At 47.0% G+C, this 17,884-nt stretch overlaps 1 protein-coding gene across 2 annotated transcripts in view; it reads right to left on the bottom strand.

Annotated features, from left to right (window-relative positions):
* Window positions 1-548: 548 nt before the first annotated feature.
* The window catches only part of VSX2 (visual system homeobox 2), a 45,087-nt gene continuing 27,751 nt past the window's right edge, over window positions 549-17,884 (bottom strand). Inside the window, exons 4-5 of one of the 2 annotated variants that reach the window (XM_048855977.2) lie at window positions 4,507-4,687; window positions 549-3,018 (exon numbers count right to left, since the gene is read on the bottom strand). In XM_048855977.2, coding sequence (XP_048711934.1) covers window positions 2,627-3,018; window positions 4,507-4,687 — 573 coding nt within the window. In that variant the 3' untranslated portion in view covers window positions 549-2,626. The remainder of the gene's footprint in view (window positions 3,019-4,506; window positions 4,688-17,884) is intronic. The other variant, XM_048855978.2, reaches the window with a different exon arrangement.

Here is a 17,884-nt window from a genome sequence, read left to right as displayed (position 1 = left end):
AGATGGTGTGTGGCATTTGGGGAGAGAATTGTAAATGTGTCCCCTGAGCACCTCTCCTGCTGCAATATGATGCAGGGATGACCATGACCAATGCCATGTCACCCTTATTTGGTGCTGCTTGAAATGTGCTAGTTGCTTGTTGGGAGGCCCAGCTCCCTCTCTAAACATTACAGAACTGAGAATTCATTGGACCACATTTGGCACCACATTGGAAATGGTGGGTTGTGAACAGAAGTTGAACATTTTTAGGTTCCATTGGCTCTGGCACAAAGCAAATTCTTTGGGCTACTCCATGTTTTTATTTTATTCCACTGGTTGTCTTAAGAGCAGGTGGAAACAACTTTCACACAGATGTGGGGGTAACATATATCCCTCCTTTAGTTGTGTGCATGGGCGTGCCTCCCCCCCTCCCCACACACACACGCAAGTACACATGCACACTCTACACTTATGCCCAAACTGCTGGGCCATCTGCCTTCCGTCCAGACCCCCTTACTCCAAAAGATGATGATTCCTCCAAGCTTGTTGCTAGCTTTAGTTTAGTTTTATTCTTGTTTATATCTTTACAGAAAATGGCACATAACTCACAGGTTCTGAATTACTAGAAGTTGTTACAGTTCCATACCTCAAACACCTCAATACCGAATTTTTTTCTCACTGTATGTACAGTATTTACACACCATGGGCTATAGTCTAACACGTCAAACAAATTGGGGACAAAGACAAACAGAGGCTGCATGGAAGGGAAGGATCAACCTTTGACAGAATAAAAACAGTAGCTCTGGGGAAAAGCAGCTCACAGCTGAAAGCAGGACAGAAAGGACAGGTGTAAGTCATTGTCCTAGAGCCTTCATGGAGGGTGGCTCCTCAACAGGATAGAAGGGGAATGTTATCTTGGAGCTGTGATGTCTGGCTAGTGGGTTTTGTTGGTTGTTAGTGACAGGGTCTGTGTGTATTCATGTGGGGGGTCTGTGTGAGGCATACACCTCAGAGCTTTAATGAGCATGCCTGCATATCCGTGGATGTGGCTGGAGCTCCCTTTGAAACTCAGAGACATTGCTGGTGGAGTGTAACTCAATAAATACCTAATTTGGCAAACGTTGTTGTTTGATATAGAACCGTTTATTCAGTGAATATTTCTCCCCCAATATTTGACCCACTCCACACTGAGATTCAGCAGAACCTGCAGGCCTCTCACTCTCTTGGGATGCCCTGCTGTTCTGGGAGCCATAACCAAGTCTCTGAGAATGAGCTTTGTGGAAACAGGCTGGACCCAGGGCATGCCTGCAGCGAGGACTCTGTTACTAATCCATATGAGTAAACCTCAGCAGTTTATGCTGGGGAGCGGAATGTGCTGACCAAACATTTCTAGGGAGCAGTTTGAGGCAGCCTAGATTACAGCTAAAATGATACAGTGCATGGAGGAGGGTGCAGCGTTGGGGTGGAGCCTGGCCTCAGCAGCTGAGGAGGGTGGAGCCAAGTGCCAGGTATCTATGCGGGGAGGAGCCGGGTCTCATTTACCAGTAAGGGGTGAAGCTGGGAGCAACACTTGGGTACCCGTTAGATCCTGGATACCTGTTAAGCATGATGTCAGGTGTAGTAGGTGTTCAGGATGGCTGAGGGTAGGGACCTGGTACCTGAGTGGGTTATGAGTCTTCGGCACGCCTATAAGGGGAAGACAGGTGCAGGACTTGGGATACTCCCAAAGGGAAGGAATGGGTCTTGGGTACCTGAGGTTGTAGGGATCAGCTCCTGGAAGTTAAGCCTGCGCTTCCCCATCCCCTTGGCTTCTTACTGGAAAACCGAGACCAAAGTCAGCTGTCCAGCACACCACCCTCCCCGTCTCACAGTGCCCCTCGGACACTCCACGACTCAGTCAGGAAAAACACACATGGAATATACAAACCACCATTTAAATAGACTCACTGTTTTACGCAAACACTTCCATGGATTTGTCCCGCAGTGCTTTAGGCCAGAGAAAGAGTAAAATGGTCCCTGTGAGGGCAGTGGGGCAGCCCCACCCACACCAGGTTCTTGGGTGCCAATGGCCAGGTCCATAAACACATTGGGAAGAAGCACATTCTTTGGGAGATGGAGTTCATGCTGCTCTGGGCAGGTGGGAATGCAGCAGAGGATAGACTCGCTCTCAGGGTTGGGGTGGGGGAGACTGGACCAGGGAGAAAGAGTTGCTCTGACATGGGAATGGGTGGGACTGGGACAGAGACTCGCTCTGAGACTGGGTATGTTGGATCAGGACAGGAGAGACACAAAGCTGGTTCTCAGGCTGATACAGAGGGACCCAGAGGCTCAGTTAGCCCCAGTCTCCTCTCAGAAGAAGATGCTGATAATTCCTGATCCCTCAGAAAGAAGGGGGCAGTGTGGCAGGAATAGTCCTGAGGGCAGGGACAGTGGAGGGTCAGGAATGCTCCTGAGGGGAACAGTCTCTGGACACACCTGACAGTCAGAGCTTGGCCGGAGCCTGTGGCTTCCTGAAATGCACAGAGACCATGTGGGGGCCTCACTCCCTGTGAAGGGGCTGTCGGAGGGGCCCTGTCAGTCTGAGAGGAGGCTGCTGCCCCCCAGAGGAGACAGTCTTTGGGGGCTGGTTTCCATCATCTCTTTCCCTCTAGATCTGCTTCTCCTCCTCTTGTGATGAGTTTGATTTCTCCATTTGTCTCTCTTCCTCTGCCACTACCTCCTCCTCTTTCTCTGGCTTCCTGGCTGGGGTGGGGGGGTCCCCAGGTACGGTCCCCAGGACTTTGGTGCTATGCTCCTGAGCTTTGGCCCTGAGGGCAGCAATGCTGTTCTCTCTCAGTTCCTCCTGGGAAATGGTGGTTTTGGGATCCGGGGCCCTCTCTTCCTTGCTGCTCTTGTCGAGCTTGGGCAGGGCCTGGCGTTCCGCCTCCGGCTTCCTTCCCACCTCAGCTGCTGCCTCCAGAGACTTTTTGTGCATCCCTAAAAAGAATTGTTGGTATTCGGGTTTAGAAAAGCGCCTGGGCATGGGAAAGCCATCTTGAACTGAAAACAGCAAAGATAAAGAGAGGCCAGAATTAAGGAAAAGCAGAAACCCTTGCTTCAAACAGCAGTCACACAGAGGGCCCATTGCTTTGGGCCCTGCATGAGGGAGAACTCAGGCCAGTTCTCTTCTAGAGACAGGCCAGCACTGAGGGGGAGCCCAGGACAGACCAGAGGGGGGAGCTTGTGCCAACTCTGTGTTCTGAACAGGCCAAACATAAGGGAGGAACCAGGCCTGTAGCAACAGGCATGGAACTTGGCCAGAACTGAGATAGGCCACACCTAAGGGAGAGCAGGGCGGTGGGAGGGGACAGATCCCTGTGCTCCTCAAGGGCCAGTCCTGAGAAGTGGACAAATGTGCCAAAGTCTGATGCCACTTCAGGAGGCACAGGCTAAACATCATGGAGAGCCAGGGATTTCCTGCCCCAGAGGTTAGGGGTGTGGCTGCAGGACCGGAGCATGAGGGATCAAACAGAATGGGCTCCCTGGCACAAGCGAACAGTGAAGGTACCCAACTAGCAATGACAAGATAACAGGGCAGGGGGGCGCCTTTGTACAGCACCCTATTACTGGAGCCAGGTAGCAGGAGGGGAATCTGGCTATTCTCTCACCCACAGGGCTGATGAGAGGTGTCCCTCTGCCTATTCTCCTCCCTCTCGCACAGCCTACCCCTCCACTTCTCTCGCTCCCAACTTCACACAGACAGAAGGACAGGGCAGCGCATTTCTAAGAGGCCAGAAATGAGCTTTTTGGCAGAATGAGCCTGAGAGATCAGAAAACAGGAAGCAAAGAGCAGGAATGTGAAAGGGAATCTGCTACTTCCACATCCACACAGCCCCCGACCCCCCAGCAGAAGGCAGGCAGGAATTAGACTGCCTTCAGCTGCAGGGAACTGTGGGAGGATACCAGTCCCTCCCTTCCTCCCAAAAAGAGGACTCAGGAGGACACTTGGTTCATCACAGGAACAACAAAGTTGCCCCCCCCCCCCACAGCAAAGCATCACACAAGGGGCCCCTCAAGGGCTGCAGGAGTCAGACCCAGACAACTTCTTGCTGTGTAGCAGGGAACCGAATCTGCCATGGCTTTTGTGTACAGTGGATGTTGACGCCCATGCCACAGGAACCTGGGCCAAGGGGATGGTACCCCCACCTCATGCCACAGGAGTCTGGGCTCAGGGCTGATAGCCTCCACCCCAGGAGTCTGGACCCGAGGACTGATACCTTACCCCACCCCAGGCCAAGGGGCTGATATCCTTGCCCCTCAAGTCAGGACCCAGGGCTTGCAGCCCTACCCCAGGGCCCAGTGGTCAGGCCCTAATATAAAAGGCAATGTCCTTGTGCTCTCGGGTATGGGGAAAGTGTGAGTGTAACTTCCAGTGTTACTCTAAGTTTCCCTATTTCAACATGTCACTCCCTAGAAGTGTCATGTCACTCCATGTCAACATGTCACTCCATGTCATGCCTGTGCCCAGGTAGGGTGCTGGTCTCTTACCCAGGAGCCAAGGGGCGCAGGACTCCATGATGCCGTCCTTGGCGGATTTGAGGATAGACTCTGGTAGCGGGATGGAGTGACGTACCATTGCGCCATAAAGCCCATATTCTGCCATCACGCTGCTCCTGCCCCAGCACTTTTCCCGCTTCCGCCACTTGGCTCGCCGATTCTGGAACCAAACCTGCAATGAGCAGAGCAGTTTACTGAGGCTCGGTGAATTGTCGCTGCCCCCTTAGTTAGCTTGGGATTCTGTGTGTGCGCGTGCATGGACAAGTGCTTGTGGATATCTGTGTGAGGGCGTATGTCCCCCTCAGGCATCACAAGCCAAAACAAGAGAGATTTATTAAAAATGTTGCGAGAGACTTTAGTCACCTTTATTCCTGACAAAAGCACAGGCCTGACCTTGCTGAATGGACAAGGCATAGTGCAGGCCAGAAATGGGCAAGCTTCCACCTGCTGCTCTGCTGATGCCCCTCAGGTCCCCTTGGTATGCCAAGGATGGGACGCTCTATACACAGCTCTGCCAATATCCCTCAATCTCTCGGAGAGGGTGAAGAGCGCCCTTCTACGGGACATGGAGATGTCTCAGGAGCAGCTACACCTCTCCCCTGAGTGGCTGTGCAGGGGCTGCCATGTGTACCCCAGGGGGGCAATACATGTTCTCTATTGGAGCAGCTGTGGCTTTCCTCCCCTCCTGCGCCCCTCCAGTAGTCTGTGTCTTTTCCCCACCCTCGCAGGAGCCAACCTTCAGTGCAAGTCCCATCTCTTGCTGCAGGATGTAATTAATTTCCCATTGCAGTGTCTCTCGCTAGTGGCTTTTGGCTCGGGTGCCTGGGATTTTCTCTTTCATTATTTACTGAGTGGCTGAGCTTCAGAGAGAGGCTGTGTGCAGCAGTGTCTGTGGGGATGGCTGGCCCAGAGTGGTGTGTGCTGAGGGTGTGTGTGTGTGAGGTGGGGGGCGATCGCCACAGCTTGCCCTGAATTCCCCGTTTGAAAAGGCCCTCATCTTCTCAGAAAATTGGCAGAATAATCTCTGGGCTGTGACCCAGGGGACAGTGAGCAGAGACTCGGGTGGCATCAAGGGGGGGTGGGGGGGCTCACAGAAATCTATTAGTGTTCTCGCTCCGATTTCCATTCCTCTTGTCTCGCTCTCCCCCCACCCTCCCCTCATTCCCTCCCTTCCCGCAGTGGAGCGGCATCAGCTTTAGATGAAAAATTGCTCGAGGTCTATTCAGAAGGCGGCAAAGGAAGCGTCAGCCCCAGGGGCAGCCCGGGCCTGATTGAAAAATAAGTTAATTTCAGTTTGAATCGATGGGCCTCAGGCACTGAAATATCACGGGAAATTAAAGCAGCTGGTCCCCTGGGAACCAGGCCATTGACCCGCGCTAATTAATGCCATGGAGTTACCATTCGCCTCTCTGCGAGGCAGCCCCTCCCTCCCTGAGGACACCCCAACCACCTCCTCATTTAACTAATTAGACTCACGGAAAATTGGGTGTTAATTTGTTTAGGAATTTTTTTTTCTTTCCAGGGAAGTACATGGCAGAGTGGAAATGAATGGCGGGGTCTCGCTGGCAGATGGATGCTCGGGGTCACTCCGCAATCTTCTCCAACTTGATTGCTTGATTAGGTCGTTAGCACATTAAAAAAAAAAATTGCTTGCCGTCTGGTGCTGGCCTGATGAGTGGGATGAGGCGGGAATCGCCTGGGTAATTTATCTTTTTATACTGCAAAGAATTTGATTTCAATCTGCAGATATATGGAGGCGCCTTTGACACCTGTTTAACATTACAGAGCTGACAACTTAACCCTCTGATGCCTCCACTGCCATAAGCCAGAGGGGAGCAGTGCTCACCGCTCCAGCTGGGGGCCCGAGGCTGGGAAGTGGGTTCTCCCAGGGCTGGGCTGGGGAGAGAAATTCTGGAATGAACTCCAGACGCGCCCCTCCAGCAGCGAGGGAGCACTTAGAGGGGGAGGGCTGGATCATAGGTGGGGGCTGTGGGGCTGCAGCTGACAGGTTTGTTTTGTCAGCGCGCTTGTCGATTTGAAATGAGTGAGTCTGGGCAGACCTTACAATGGCTGTGGGGAGCAACCCAGGTTATGGAGAAAGTGTGATGCCAGCCTCTCGCAGCAGGGAGCTCTGTGGGGGGAAAGAGGCGGGAGCACCCCAGTGGGGAAGCTCCCAACTACTCCACTTCCGGCCTTTCTCAGAAGTAGGCACTGGGGATAGAGTAGGGCACCAGCAGTTACTTCTGTACCCTGGGGCGGGGAAGCAGGGGCGCCAGCTTCCAGGGGGTGCTGCACCACTGTGCTGCTCTGCCGGGGGATTTTTTGGTGGGGAAAGGGACTTGGCTTTTTTTCTGCTCAGGGACTCGCAGGGAGGGGGTGGCACCAAAAATGTTTTCTGCCCTGCCTGGCGGAACGGCTAGTGCTGCTCCTGCCAGTACCACCGGTTCTACCAAGAACTGGGTATGGTATGGGACAGTAGCACAGTTACTCCAGTCCTCTCTCTCCCAGCAGGGGGCAGCAGGAAATGGACCAAGGCACTAGCTGTAGGGGAGTTGCCAGTGGCTTTAGCCCCAGCCTCTCCAGGCAGGAATTGCTGAAGGGCAGTGGTTTTCAACCTGTGGTCTGCAGACTGTGTCTAAGATTTCCAAAGGGGCCTGCACTTCCGTTCGAAATTTTTTAGGGCTCCACAAATGGAAAAAGGTTGAAAACCACTACTGTAGGGAATGGCAGGTGACCGTCTCAGCTACTCTCATCCCAGCCTCTCCCAGTAGCAGGCACTGCAGGGAATGGAGTCAGAGAGCTCACCACCACTGACTGCCTCACAAAAGAGTAATGTAAATAGCTTCCTTGCACATTTAAGACCCATATTCTTTGCATTTTCATTCTGCTGCTATTTTATTTCTGGACTGTTAATGGTTCTGAATCCATAGATCCCTTAGCAAGCACCCTCCAGGATTCACCTGTGCCCTCCTGCCTGGAGGGCTCTTTATCAGTCAGGAGGTAGAGAAATTCTTGCTCAGGAACTGCTTTGTTCATTTCTCCTGTGAGCTTCCCGACTCTGAGGCAGCAGTGCAAATAGTACCAGTCCTTTCTAACTGACCAGCTTTGAATATCACTGGTAACAACACCTCTGACCCATACAGCAGTTGCCATCAAAAGGCCTCCACCTCCACCCCCACACCAAGCAACCGAGCTTGCCAATTTTACCTTGGATAAATAGATACAGTTATCTCCCTATCTACAGAAGTCCCATGTTCTTCCCTTGATATCCTATTAGAAACACCTTGGGCGCTGCAAATTCTGTGGGAAGCTGACTGCAAATAATTAAACCCCTGTAAACAATTCCTAAGATGCTCAGCGCTGCAGTAGCTGAGCACCAAGATTATCTTGGCATTTGTCAACAATTATCACACAGCGACAGCCGAGCTGGCCATAGATTTCCCCCTGTGAGATAGATATGGGACGTGGGGGATTCACTGTGACTTTTAAAGTGCATCTACTGTACATAAAGGGCTGTCCATAAATTAATCCATTAGGGGGTGGGTGGGTTCTTAATTTTAAATGTTTGTTTCAGTGTTACAAAGGGGTAGGTATTGAAAACCACCAAAAAATGTGTAACAATTTATGGATAGCCCCTAACTCTTCCCCCTTTCCCCCCCCCCCCCGCTCTTCTCTCTTTCTTGTACATACACCCTTCTTTCCTTTCCCAACCCCTGGATTTTATCACTCTTCACTTTCTTTTTCTTGTTCCCCTCAGTACTTCATTTCCCTCCCCCACACTTCCTGCTGCTCCTCCCCTGGGACACACAGTCTTGTGAACTTCTCTCACTCACGTGTGTGTCAGATGCACACCATTACTCACACACCTCTCCCATACCACACCTTTCCCCAGCTCTTTCATGTAACTGCATCTGTAATGTCCACTAGGTGGCTCTATGCATTGAAACTCAACATACTTACTATCTTTTTCACAGCAGAGGAGAGGAAGCAAATGTAAAAACAACAGCAACAGACTGCCAGGTGGCAAAAAATTTTCTATGTCAGTGAGATCAAAATGTTTCATGAGAACTGTCAATTCGGTCAAAATTTTTGATGAAAAATTATCAAAGAGCTTAAGAGCAATAAGATCAAAGCACCTCATTTTGGCTTTGTTTTGACTATTATATATTAGAAATGTATAAATATAAAAGTCATGTTATATCATAAATATAATATAATATAAATATAATATAAAAGTCAAAATGATAAATTTGAAACAAAGCAGTCTGATGAGGTTGTTCTGACACTTCCAGCATGGCATTTTTCTCAGATTCTTTTTTTTAATGGGAATCTTCAATTTTTTTGTTTTTAGTTGGGCTGCAAAGAAATTTTGGAATGTCAGAGTATCGTGTAGAATGGAAATTCTGGGGTTTGATCAGCTTTGGTATTGACCCAAAGAGCCAGAGGTTTGATCAGCTCTAGTATTGACCCAAAGAGCCAGATTCTCCTCTCATTTACACTCATAAATCAGGCAGAACTCCAGTGAGACCAATGGAGTTTAAAACTAGGGTTCATGAGATCAGACTCAAGCTCGGCATCGCTGCCACAATTAATGCCTTAGACCTCAACACACAGAATCACAGAAATGTAGGGCTAGAAGGGACCTTGAGAGGTCATCAAGTCCATCCCCCTACACTCAGGCAGGATCAAGTAAACCTAGCCCATCTCTGACAGGTGTTTGTCCAACCTGTTCTTAAAAACCTCCAGTGATAAGGATTCCACAGCCTCCCTCAGAAGCCTATTCCAGAACTTAACTATCCTTATTGTTAGAAAGACTTTCCTAACATCTAACCTAAATCTCCCTTGCTGTCGGTTAAGTCCATTGCTTCTTGTCCTATCTTCAGTGGAAAAGGAGAAAAACTGATCACTGTCCTCTTTATAACAACCCTTAGCATATTTGCAGACTGTTCTCAGTGCCCCTCTCAGACGTCTTTTCTCAAGACTCAACACGATCAGCTTTTTTAACCTTTCCTCTTTGGTCAGGTTTTCTAAACATGCTGTCATTTTTGTTGCTCTCCTCTGGACGCTCTTCAATTTGTCCACATCTTTCCTAAAGCATGGCACCCAGAATAGGACACAGCACCAGTGCTGAGAAGAGTAGGACAATTACCTCCCATGCCTTACATACAACATGCCTGTTAATGCACCCTAGAATGATATTATACTTTTTCACAGCTGCATCATATTGTTGATTCATATTCAATTTGTGATCCACTATAACCCCCCATGATCCTTTTCTGAAGTACTACCACCTAGCCAGTTATTCCCCAATTTGTATTTGTTCATTTGATTTTTCCTTCCTAAGTATAGTACGCTTGTCTTTATTGAATTCCATCTCGTTGATTTCAGACCAATTCCATAATTTGTCAAGACCACTTTGAATTCTAATCCTGTCCTCCAAAGTGCTTGCAACCCCTCCCAGCTTGGTGTCATCCACATATTTTATAAGCACACTCTCCACTCTATTATCCAAGTCATTAATGTAAATATCGAATAGTACCACACCCAGGACAGACCCCTGTGGGACTCCAGTAGATAACCCCTCCTAGATACCCCCTTCCAATTTGATAGTGAACCATTGATAACTACTCTTTGAGTATGGTCTTTCAACCAGCTGTGTCCCTACATCAGTAATTTCATATAGACCACATTTCTATAGTTTGCTTATGAAAATGTCATGTGGAACTGTGTCAAAAAGCCTTACTAAATCAAGCTATATCACATCTACTGCCTCCCTCCAATCCACTAGGCCAGTAACCTTGTCAAAGAAATAAATTATATTGGTTTGGCATGATATGTTCTTAACAAATCCATGCTAGTTATTGCTTATAACCCTATTATCACTTAGGTGCTCTCAAATAGATTGTTTAATAATTTGTTCCAGTATCTTTCCAGGTATCAAAGTTAGGCTGACTGGTCTATTATTCTCTAGGTCCTCTTTGTTCCCCTTTTTAAAGATAGGTACTATGTCTGCCATTGTCCAGTCCTCTCGGACCTCACCTGTCCTCCAGGAGTTCTCAAAGATAATTGCTAATGGTTCTGAGATTGCTTCGGCTAGGTCCTTAGTTACCCCAGGATGAATTTCATCAGGCCCTGCCAATGTGAATACATCTAACTTATCTAAATAGTCTTTAACCTGTTATTTTCCTGTTTTGGCTTTCATTCCTTTCCCCTTGTTGTTAATGTTAATTGTGCTGAATTTTTGCTCATCATTTTGGTCACCTTTTTAGTAAAGACTGGAGCAAAATAAGCATTAAACACCTCAGCCTTCTTGATCTCATCAGTTATTAGCTCTTCTTCCCAGCTAAGTAGAGGACCCTCATTTTCCTTCATCCTTCTCTTCCTCCTACATAAGAATGGCCATACTTGGTCAGATGGTCTATCTATCCCAGTATTCTACCTTCTGATGGTGGCCAGTGCCAGACGCTTCAGGGAGAATTAACAGAAGAGGGCAATTTATTGAGTGATCCATCCCCTGCTCTCCAGTCCCAGCTTCTGGCAGTTTGACGTTTAAAGACACCCAGAGTTTGGGGTTACATCCCTGACCATCATAGCCATTGATGGACCTCCATGAATTTATCTAATTCTTTTTTGAACCCTGTTATACTTTTGGCCTTCTCTACTTTTGGCAATGAGTCCCATAGGTTGACCATGCCTTGTGTGAAGACATATTTCCTTTGGTTTGTTTTTGTATTTCCTGTTGCTTATTAATTTCATTGGGTGACTGCAAGTTCTTCTGTTATGAGAAGGACTAAATAACACTTCCTTATTTAGTTTCTCCACACCAGTCATGATTTTATAGACTTCTATCATATCTTCTCTTAGTCATCTCTTTTCCAAGCTGAAAAGTCCCAGTCTTATTAATCTCTTCTCATATGGAAGCTGTTCCATGCCCCTAATCATTTTTGTTGCCCTATTCTAAAGCTTTTCCAATTCCAATTTTTTTTTTTTTTTTGAGATGGAGCGATCACATTTGCATGCAGTAATCAAGATGTGGGCAATCCTCCATTTCTACAGAGTCATTATGATATTTTCTGTTTTATTTTCTATCCCTTTCCTAATGGTTCCTAGCATTCTGTTTGCTTTTTTGACTGCCACTGCACATTGAAACGAAGTTTTCAGAGAAACTATCCACGATGACTCCAAAATATCTCTCTCTTGAGTGATAACAGCTAATTTAGACCCCATCATTTTGTATGTATATTTGGGATTATGTTTTCCAGTGTGCATTACTTTGCATTTATCAAAATTGAATTTCATCTGCCAATTCTAATGTATTTAAAGACCCTCTTCTTACTGCCTTTTATTTCCTTTGCTAAGTATAACTTATTTTGTGCCTTAGCCTTTCTGATTTTGTCCCTACATGCTTGTGCTATTCTTTTGTGCTCATCCTTAGCAATTCATCCATATGCTACCCTTGTTGTAGGATTCCTTTTTGTTTTTCAGGTCATAAACAAGCTCCTTATGGCTCCATATTGGCCTTTTGCTATCCTTCCTATCTTTCATTTGCATCAGGATAGTCTGCAGTTGCACGTTTAATACTGTCTCCTTCAAAAACTGCCAGCTCTCCTGAACTCCATTATCCCTTAGATTTTCTTTCCATGGGACGTTACCTATCAATTCTCTAACACTGTGGAAGACACTATGGCTGTGAGCCTTAGCAGGTCACATCCAGTCCACCATTGTCAGACAGGGCAGACTTATTTCCTACAAAAAGAAAAGGAGGACTTGTGGCACCTTAGAGACTAACCAATTTATTTGGGCATAAGCTTTTGTGAGCTACAGCTCACTTCATCGGATGCATGCAGTGGAAAATACAGTGGGGAGATTTATATACATAGAGAACATGAAACAATGGGTGTAACCATACACACTGTAACCAGAGTGATCACTTAAGGTGAGCTATTACCAGCAGGAGAGGGGGGGGGGGGGAGGGCACCTTTTGTAGTGATAATCAAGGTGGGCCATTTCCAGCAGTTGACAAGAACATCTGAGGAACAGTGGGGGGTGGAGGGGGGGAAATAAACATGGGGAAATAGTTTTACTTTGTGTAATGACCCATCCACTCCAGTCTCTAGTCAAGCCTAAGTTAATTGTATCCAGTTTGCAAATTAATTCCAATTTAGTCTCTCGTTGGAGTCTGTTTTTGAAGTTTTTCCGATGAAGTGAGCTGTAGCTCACGAAAGCTTATGCTCAGATAAACTGGTTAGTCTCTAAGGTGCCACAAGTCCTCCTTTTCTTTTTGCGAATACAGACTAACATGGCTGCTACTCTGAAACCTGTCATTATTCCCTACAGTTTATTCTCAGGGCTTTCTCTAGATTTAAAAGGCCCAAGCCTTGGGAGATGATTCCACAGCCTAACAGATCTCATTCTTGGGAACCGTTTCATGACATCCAGCCTACGGTTTCCTTTGCTCAGTTTCTCAGTTGACTCAGGGCCAAGGGAAGCCCTTTCTTTATGACAGTGGGAACCCTGTCTATTTTCTCTGCTTTTCCTGATGCCTCACTTTTGGTAAATCTGTGGAATTGGCTGTTATGCAAGTACATCTCTTCAGCCACCACCACAATGTATAAATGTGGAGCCACTTATTGTAGGCAGGTGTCTTGCCTCCACTTTCCCTTTCCCTTTCCTTCGGTTCTTCTATGGCTCCTTGATCCAGAGTAGCCTTTGCTTTGGGATGGTGCTGACATTTTTGTTCTATAGCTGTTTCCATAATCTGCATCAGCAGTAATCTGTTGGCCACTGGGAGCAGTATCTAGGTTTAATCAAGACATTAGCTGCTGTATAGGTCTGCTCTTGGTGCCTCCCCTTGTGGCAGGCTTTGCATGTGTATACCCTACACTTCGCTTTCATCTAATAAAAGCTTGTCCTTAGCTTGGTTTTCCCATTATACTGACTGGGATAGGGCAAGTAGGTGATGTATTTGCACTCCCAAACTTCCCAAGTAATGGCTTTGTGAACCATGAGCCATTAGCAATGGCCACAACATTAGAAACACAAAGGTGACTAACCTGCTCACTGCAACACTCCACAGTCACAGGAGAGGCTGTGTCTCTGGGAGGTTCAAGCTCCCTGAAGTCAAAGTGATAGTTAACTGCTCTGAATACTTAAGCTATTTGTCTATACTAGCTTTGCTCCAAGGTCTGAGGGTACATCACGTGGCGTAAGTGGCTCCTTCACGTTATTATGCAAAATATTACACATTGCACTGTCTCTCACAGCACCTGCTGTCCGAGTTCCTGCCTGGCCAGAATAACATCTACGTCTTTGCCAAGACATCTTCTATGTGCCTTGGTGACCAGCATGAATTCTTGACAACACCCCCATTCTCATAACTTTGGCTAGAACTATTCTGGGTCCTTTGCAGGAGACTCTATTTTGCTTCCTGCAACATGGCTTTCAGTGCTTGTAGTATTTCATCTCATCTTCCATCTTCAGCTAGGTACTGATCTGATGTACAGAGGCATACACCACAGGGAGAAGAAGAGTAGAGTCCTCTCTGAAAGACCTGACGGTTTTTACATTTTACAGATACTTTGCTGACGGGCACATTCAAAATGCACAGTTAATTTCTCAAGATTTTGTTTCTGTTTGCTGAAGGATGTCTTTGATTTTTTGCAAAGCTCTCAATTTGGTGGTCCGTCTTGGACCAATGCAAAGTATCTTGAGACAGTGCTACTCCCGAGATAAGTTTGCAATATATACTTCAGGTCCCTTTTTATTTCATATGAGCACATTATGTGTGCTCAGCCCTGTAGAGACAACAGAAAATATAGAGCCTGCCCCAAGAAGTCCATAATCAAAACTGCCCAAGACGATATAGTAAACAGGAGAGATTTTGTTATGTTGTTTTTACCTTTTAGGATGTGGATGAGAAAAGGGGAGGTTGTTCAGCGTTTGAGAAGACAGAGGGAGTACCAAGTATTTGGAGAAGCAGGGGAGAAGATGCAAAGAGGAAAGTGGGAGGATACAATGGTTAGGGCAAGGAGATACTCTAGGATGGAGCACAGACAGCAAATGGGAAAAAGAGGGAGAGACAAGAGCACAGCTGTAAATGGGTGGAGTCATGAAGTGGTTTGAAAGGAAAGATGAAAAGCTTGGGAAGCAAGAGGAAGCCACTGTAGGGGCTTGAATAAGGCAGCACATGATCAGCACATGCCTCTCGACCCCTATCTCTGTACTTCGAGAGGAGTCATGGGCAAATTGAAGGGAAAGATGTTACCCTGAGGTTTATGGTCTGAATCAGCACTGATCACAGCTCGCCATTCAGATCAAATCCCCTGGATGTGAGCGCTGCAGTCTGGCACTATTTTTTAATCAGTGCCTATAGCAGCTTCCTAGCTGAAAGAGACTTTGACCTTCAGGCTGTCTTTCCTGTGGCAGGGTTGAACCTAGTCCTGGCTCACTTCAATCACTCTGAAGTGTTACATCCTCATGAGTGAAAAGAAAAGGAGTACTTGTGGCACCTTAGAGACTAACCAATTTATTTGAGCATGAGCTTTCGTGAGCTACAGCTCACTTAATCAGATGTATACCGTGGAAACTGCAGCAGACTTTATATACACACAGAGAATATGAAACAATACAATAAATAAAACAATAAAACAATAAATAAATACAATAAATAAAACAATAAAACAATAAAAAACAATAGGTATTGTTTCATATTCTCTGTGTGTATATAAAGTCTGCTGCAGTTTCCACGGTATACATCTGATGAAGTGAGCTGTAGCTCACGAAAGCTCATGCTCAAATAAATTGGTTAGTCTCTAAGGTGCCACAAGTACTCCTTTTCTTTTTGCAAATACAGACTAACACGGCTGTTCCTCTGAAACCTATCCTCATGAGTGGTCAGTTTAGATGAGCTATTACCAGCAGGAGAGTGAGTTTGTGTGTGTATGGGGGTGGGGGGGAAGTGAGAAAACCTGGATCTATGCAGGAAATAGCCCGACTTGATTATGTAAAGAGTTGTCACTTTGGATGGGCTAGCACCAGCAGGAGAGTGAATTTGTGTGGGGGGGTGGAGGGTGAGAAAACCTGGATTTGTGCTGGAAATGGCCCACCTGTTGATCACTTTAGATAAGCTATTACCAGCAGGACAGTGGGGTGGGAGGAGGTATTGTTTCATATTCTCTGTGTGTATATAAAGTCTGCTGCAGTTTCCACGGTACACATCTGATGAAGTGAGCTGTGGCTCACGAAAGCTCATGCTCAAATAAATTGGTTAGTCTCTAAGGTGCCACAAGTACTCCTTTTCTTTTTACATCCTCATTGACATCTTAGTAGCCAAGTGCTGATTGCTGCATGACAATTGCTTTCACTTGCTCAGAGGCTTATTATGCTGTGACTGCCACTCCCAGGCAGTGTCCTTGTGTGACGGTTGATGGAGTGGCTTATACACATTGTACAGGTGGGCAAAAATTGACAGAAGTAATTCACAGACACCATCAAACTTCATACTGCCTGCACACTGGCTAGCTTAGGCGTAGCCAGAATTGCATACATCTTCTCTGGATCTGGACGCACCCCCTCAGCAATGAGCAGATGGCAAATGCAGGAAACTCCTTTTTGCTCCTGGCTCTCTGTAGTATGTTGCTATGGTCAGTTACTGCTTCTTCCATTGTCTCACCACAGCCACATACCAGAGCACCTTCTGCAATAGTCACTGCTTCTTGCTGTTGCTGCTGATAGTCCTCTGGAGCATCTGAAATACCAAACAGCACCTGGTGCCCTTGATATTGCCCCACGGGGAACCAAGGTACTAGAGAAACGTGGGTGTTGAAGCTGACCCACCACAAGCTTCTCAATACCCTTTTCCTAAGGAGGGGAAGGTAGAGACAGGGCAGTAGTTGGCAAGATCTTTGACACCTAATACAAATTTCTTGAGTAAGATTTTGACACTTAAGGGCTAGTGGGAGCTGTCCCTCCCTCAGCCAGGCATAATTGGTCTCCATTAGCCCCACATCCTGTCTTTCATTAACTGGATGGGGAAGGGGTCCATGTCATGTGAGACGGAATGGTCTTCTCATTGTCTAGTGCCTTCAGAACCTCCACCTGTGTGGCAGGCCCAAGTTGCATCAGGAGACTAACAGCCCCCTTGCACTCTGAACCCATTTCCACAGATCTGGTGGAAATGACACAAATTCACTCTTTTCTGCAGGACAACAGCTTTCCACAGCAGGACATGTTAGATTCTGAAGTCAGCTGAAGATAGCTCAGCCTCAGTGTTTATTGTTTAAATGTCTAAAGTCGTCTGCCCTGCTGTTGATGAACCAACACTGTCATGTAAGGCTGCCCTTTGCAGGTAAACAGCTGATACCTGGAGCTGTGAATCCCAGCCAGACGTTAGCTGGGTTAAGAGGCAACAACACAAGCATAAGTACAGCAAATTGGCTGGATCACTCTCTGCGCAGTACCGGTGAGACAAGAAGATGGTCATTGCATAGTGTGGTGTGTGTGTGCATGCACAGACTTCCTGAATGACCTTGGGCAAGTCACATGGGGTACGTCTGCACTTCCAACTGAGGTTTAAATTCCAGCTCAAGGAGACATACCCGCACTAGCTCTGATTGAGTTAGTGTGTTAAAAATAAAGGTGTAGCCATGGCTGTGTGAGAAGCGGGAGGGGCTAACTGTCTTGAGTTTGTACCTGTCCAAGACACTACGTGCGTACTCAGGTGGCTAACTACTCCCACTACTCGCGCTTCTATTTTTATCACGCCAGCTAAAGCACAGCCTGTGTGGGTATGTCTCCTCAAGCTTGAATTTACACCTCCAGAGCGAAATGTAAACATACCTGCAGTCTCTCTGTGCCTCAGTTCCCCATCTGTATAATGGGAATAATAGCACTTTCCTATCTCCCAGTGATGTTGTGAGGATAAATATATTAAAGATTGTAAGATGATTAGATTCTACAGTGATGGGAACCGTATAAGTATGATAGACAGACGTGTTCCCTCTGGTGGCTAGAGCCACAGAGCAGATAAGGGATCTGCTACTGCTGCCAACTAAGGGAGCTCATTTTTATGACAAGTAGCCTGTGTTTTTAGAGGTCGACTACCCTGCTCCCCAGGTGTGTGAGAGAGTTATCTAGTTGCTGTGCCTGGAGCACTAGGATTATTAAATTTGGAAACCTGCCATCATTATGTAATAAGCACATACTGAGAGGTCACATGGCATCCTCAACAAAGAGAGATGTGATCATCATCTGGATCACCGTAATTTGCTTTAGATAACAGGACAGCACGGGTTCTCTGAACCCGCTGCTGATCCCTTTCCTCCACCGGAGCACAGGACACAAGAAGCTGCAGGCATCAAACTGATACCAC

This window comes from Caretta caretta, chromosome 6 (assembly GCF_965140235.1).
Source record: "Caretta caretta isolate rCarCar2 chromosome 6, rCarCar1.hap1, whole genome shotgun sequence".
Lineage (NCBI taxonomy): Eukaryota > Metazoa > Chordata > Testudines > Cheloniidae > Caretta > Caretta caretta.
The sequence above is the reverse complement of the archived record's forward strand: the minus strand, read 5'-3'. Positions and strand labels throughout refer to the sequence as shown.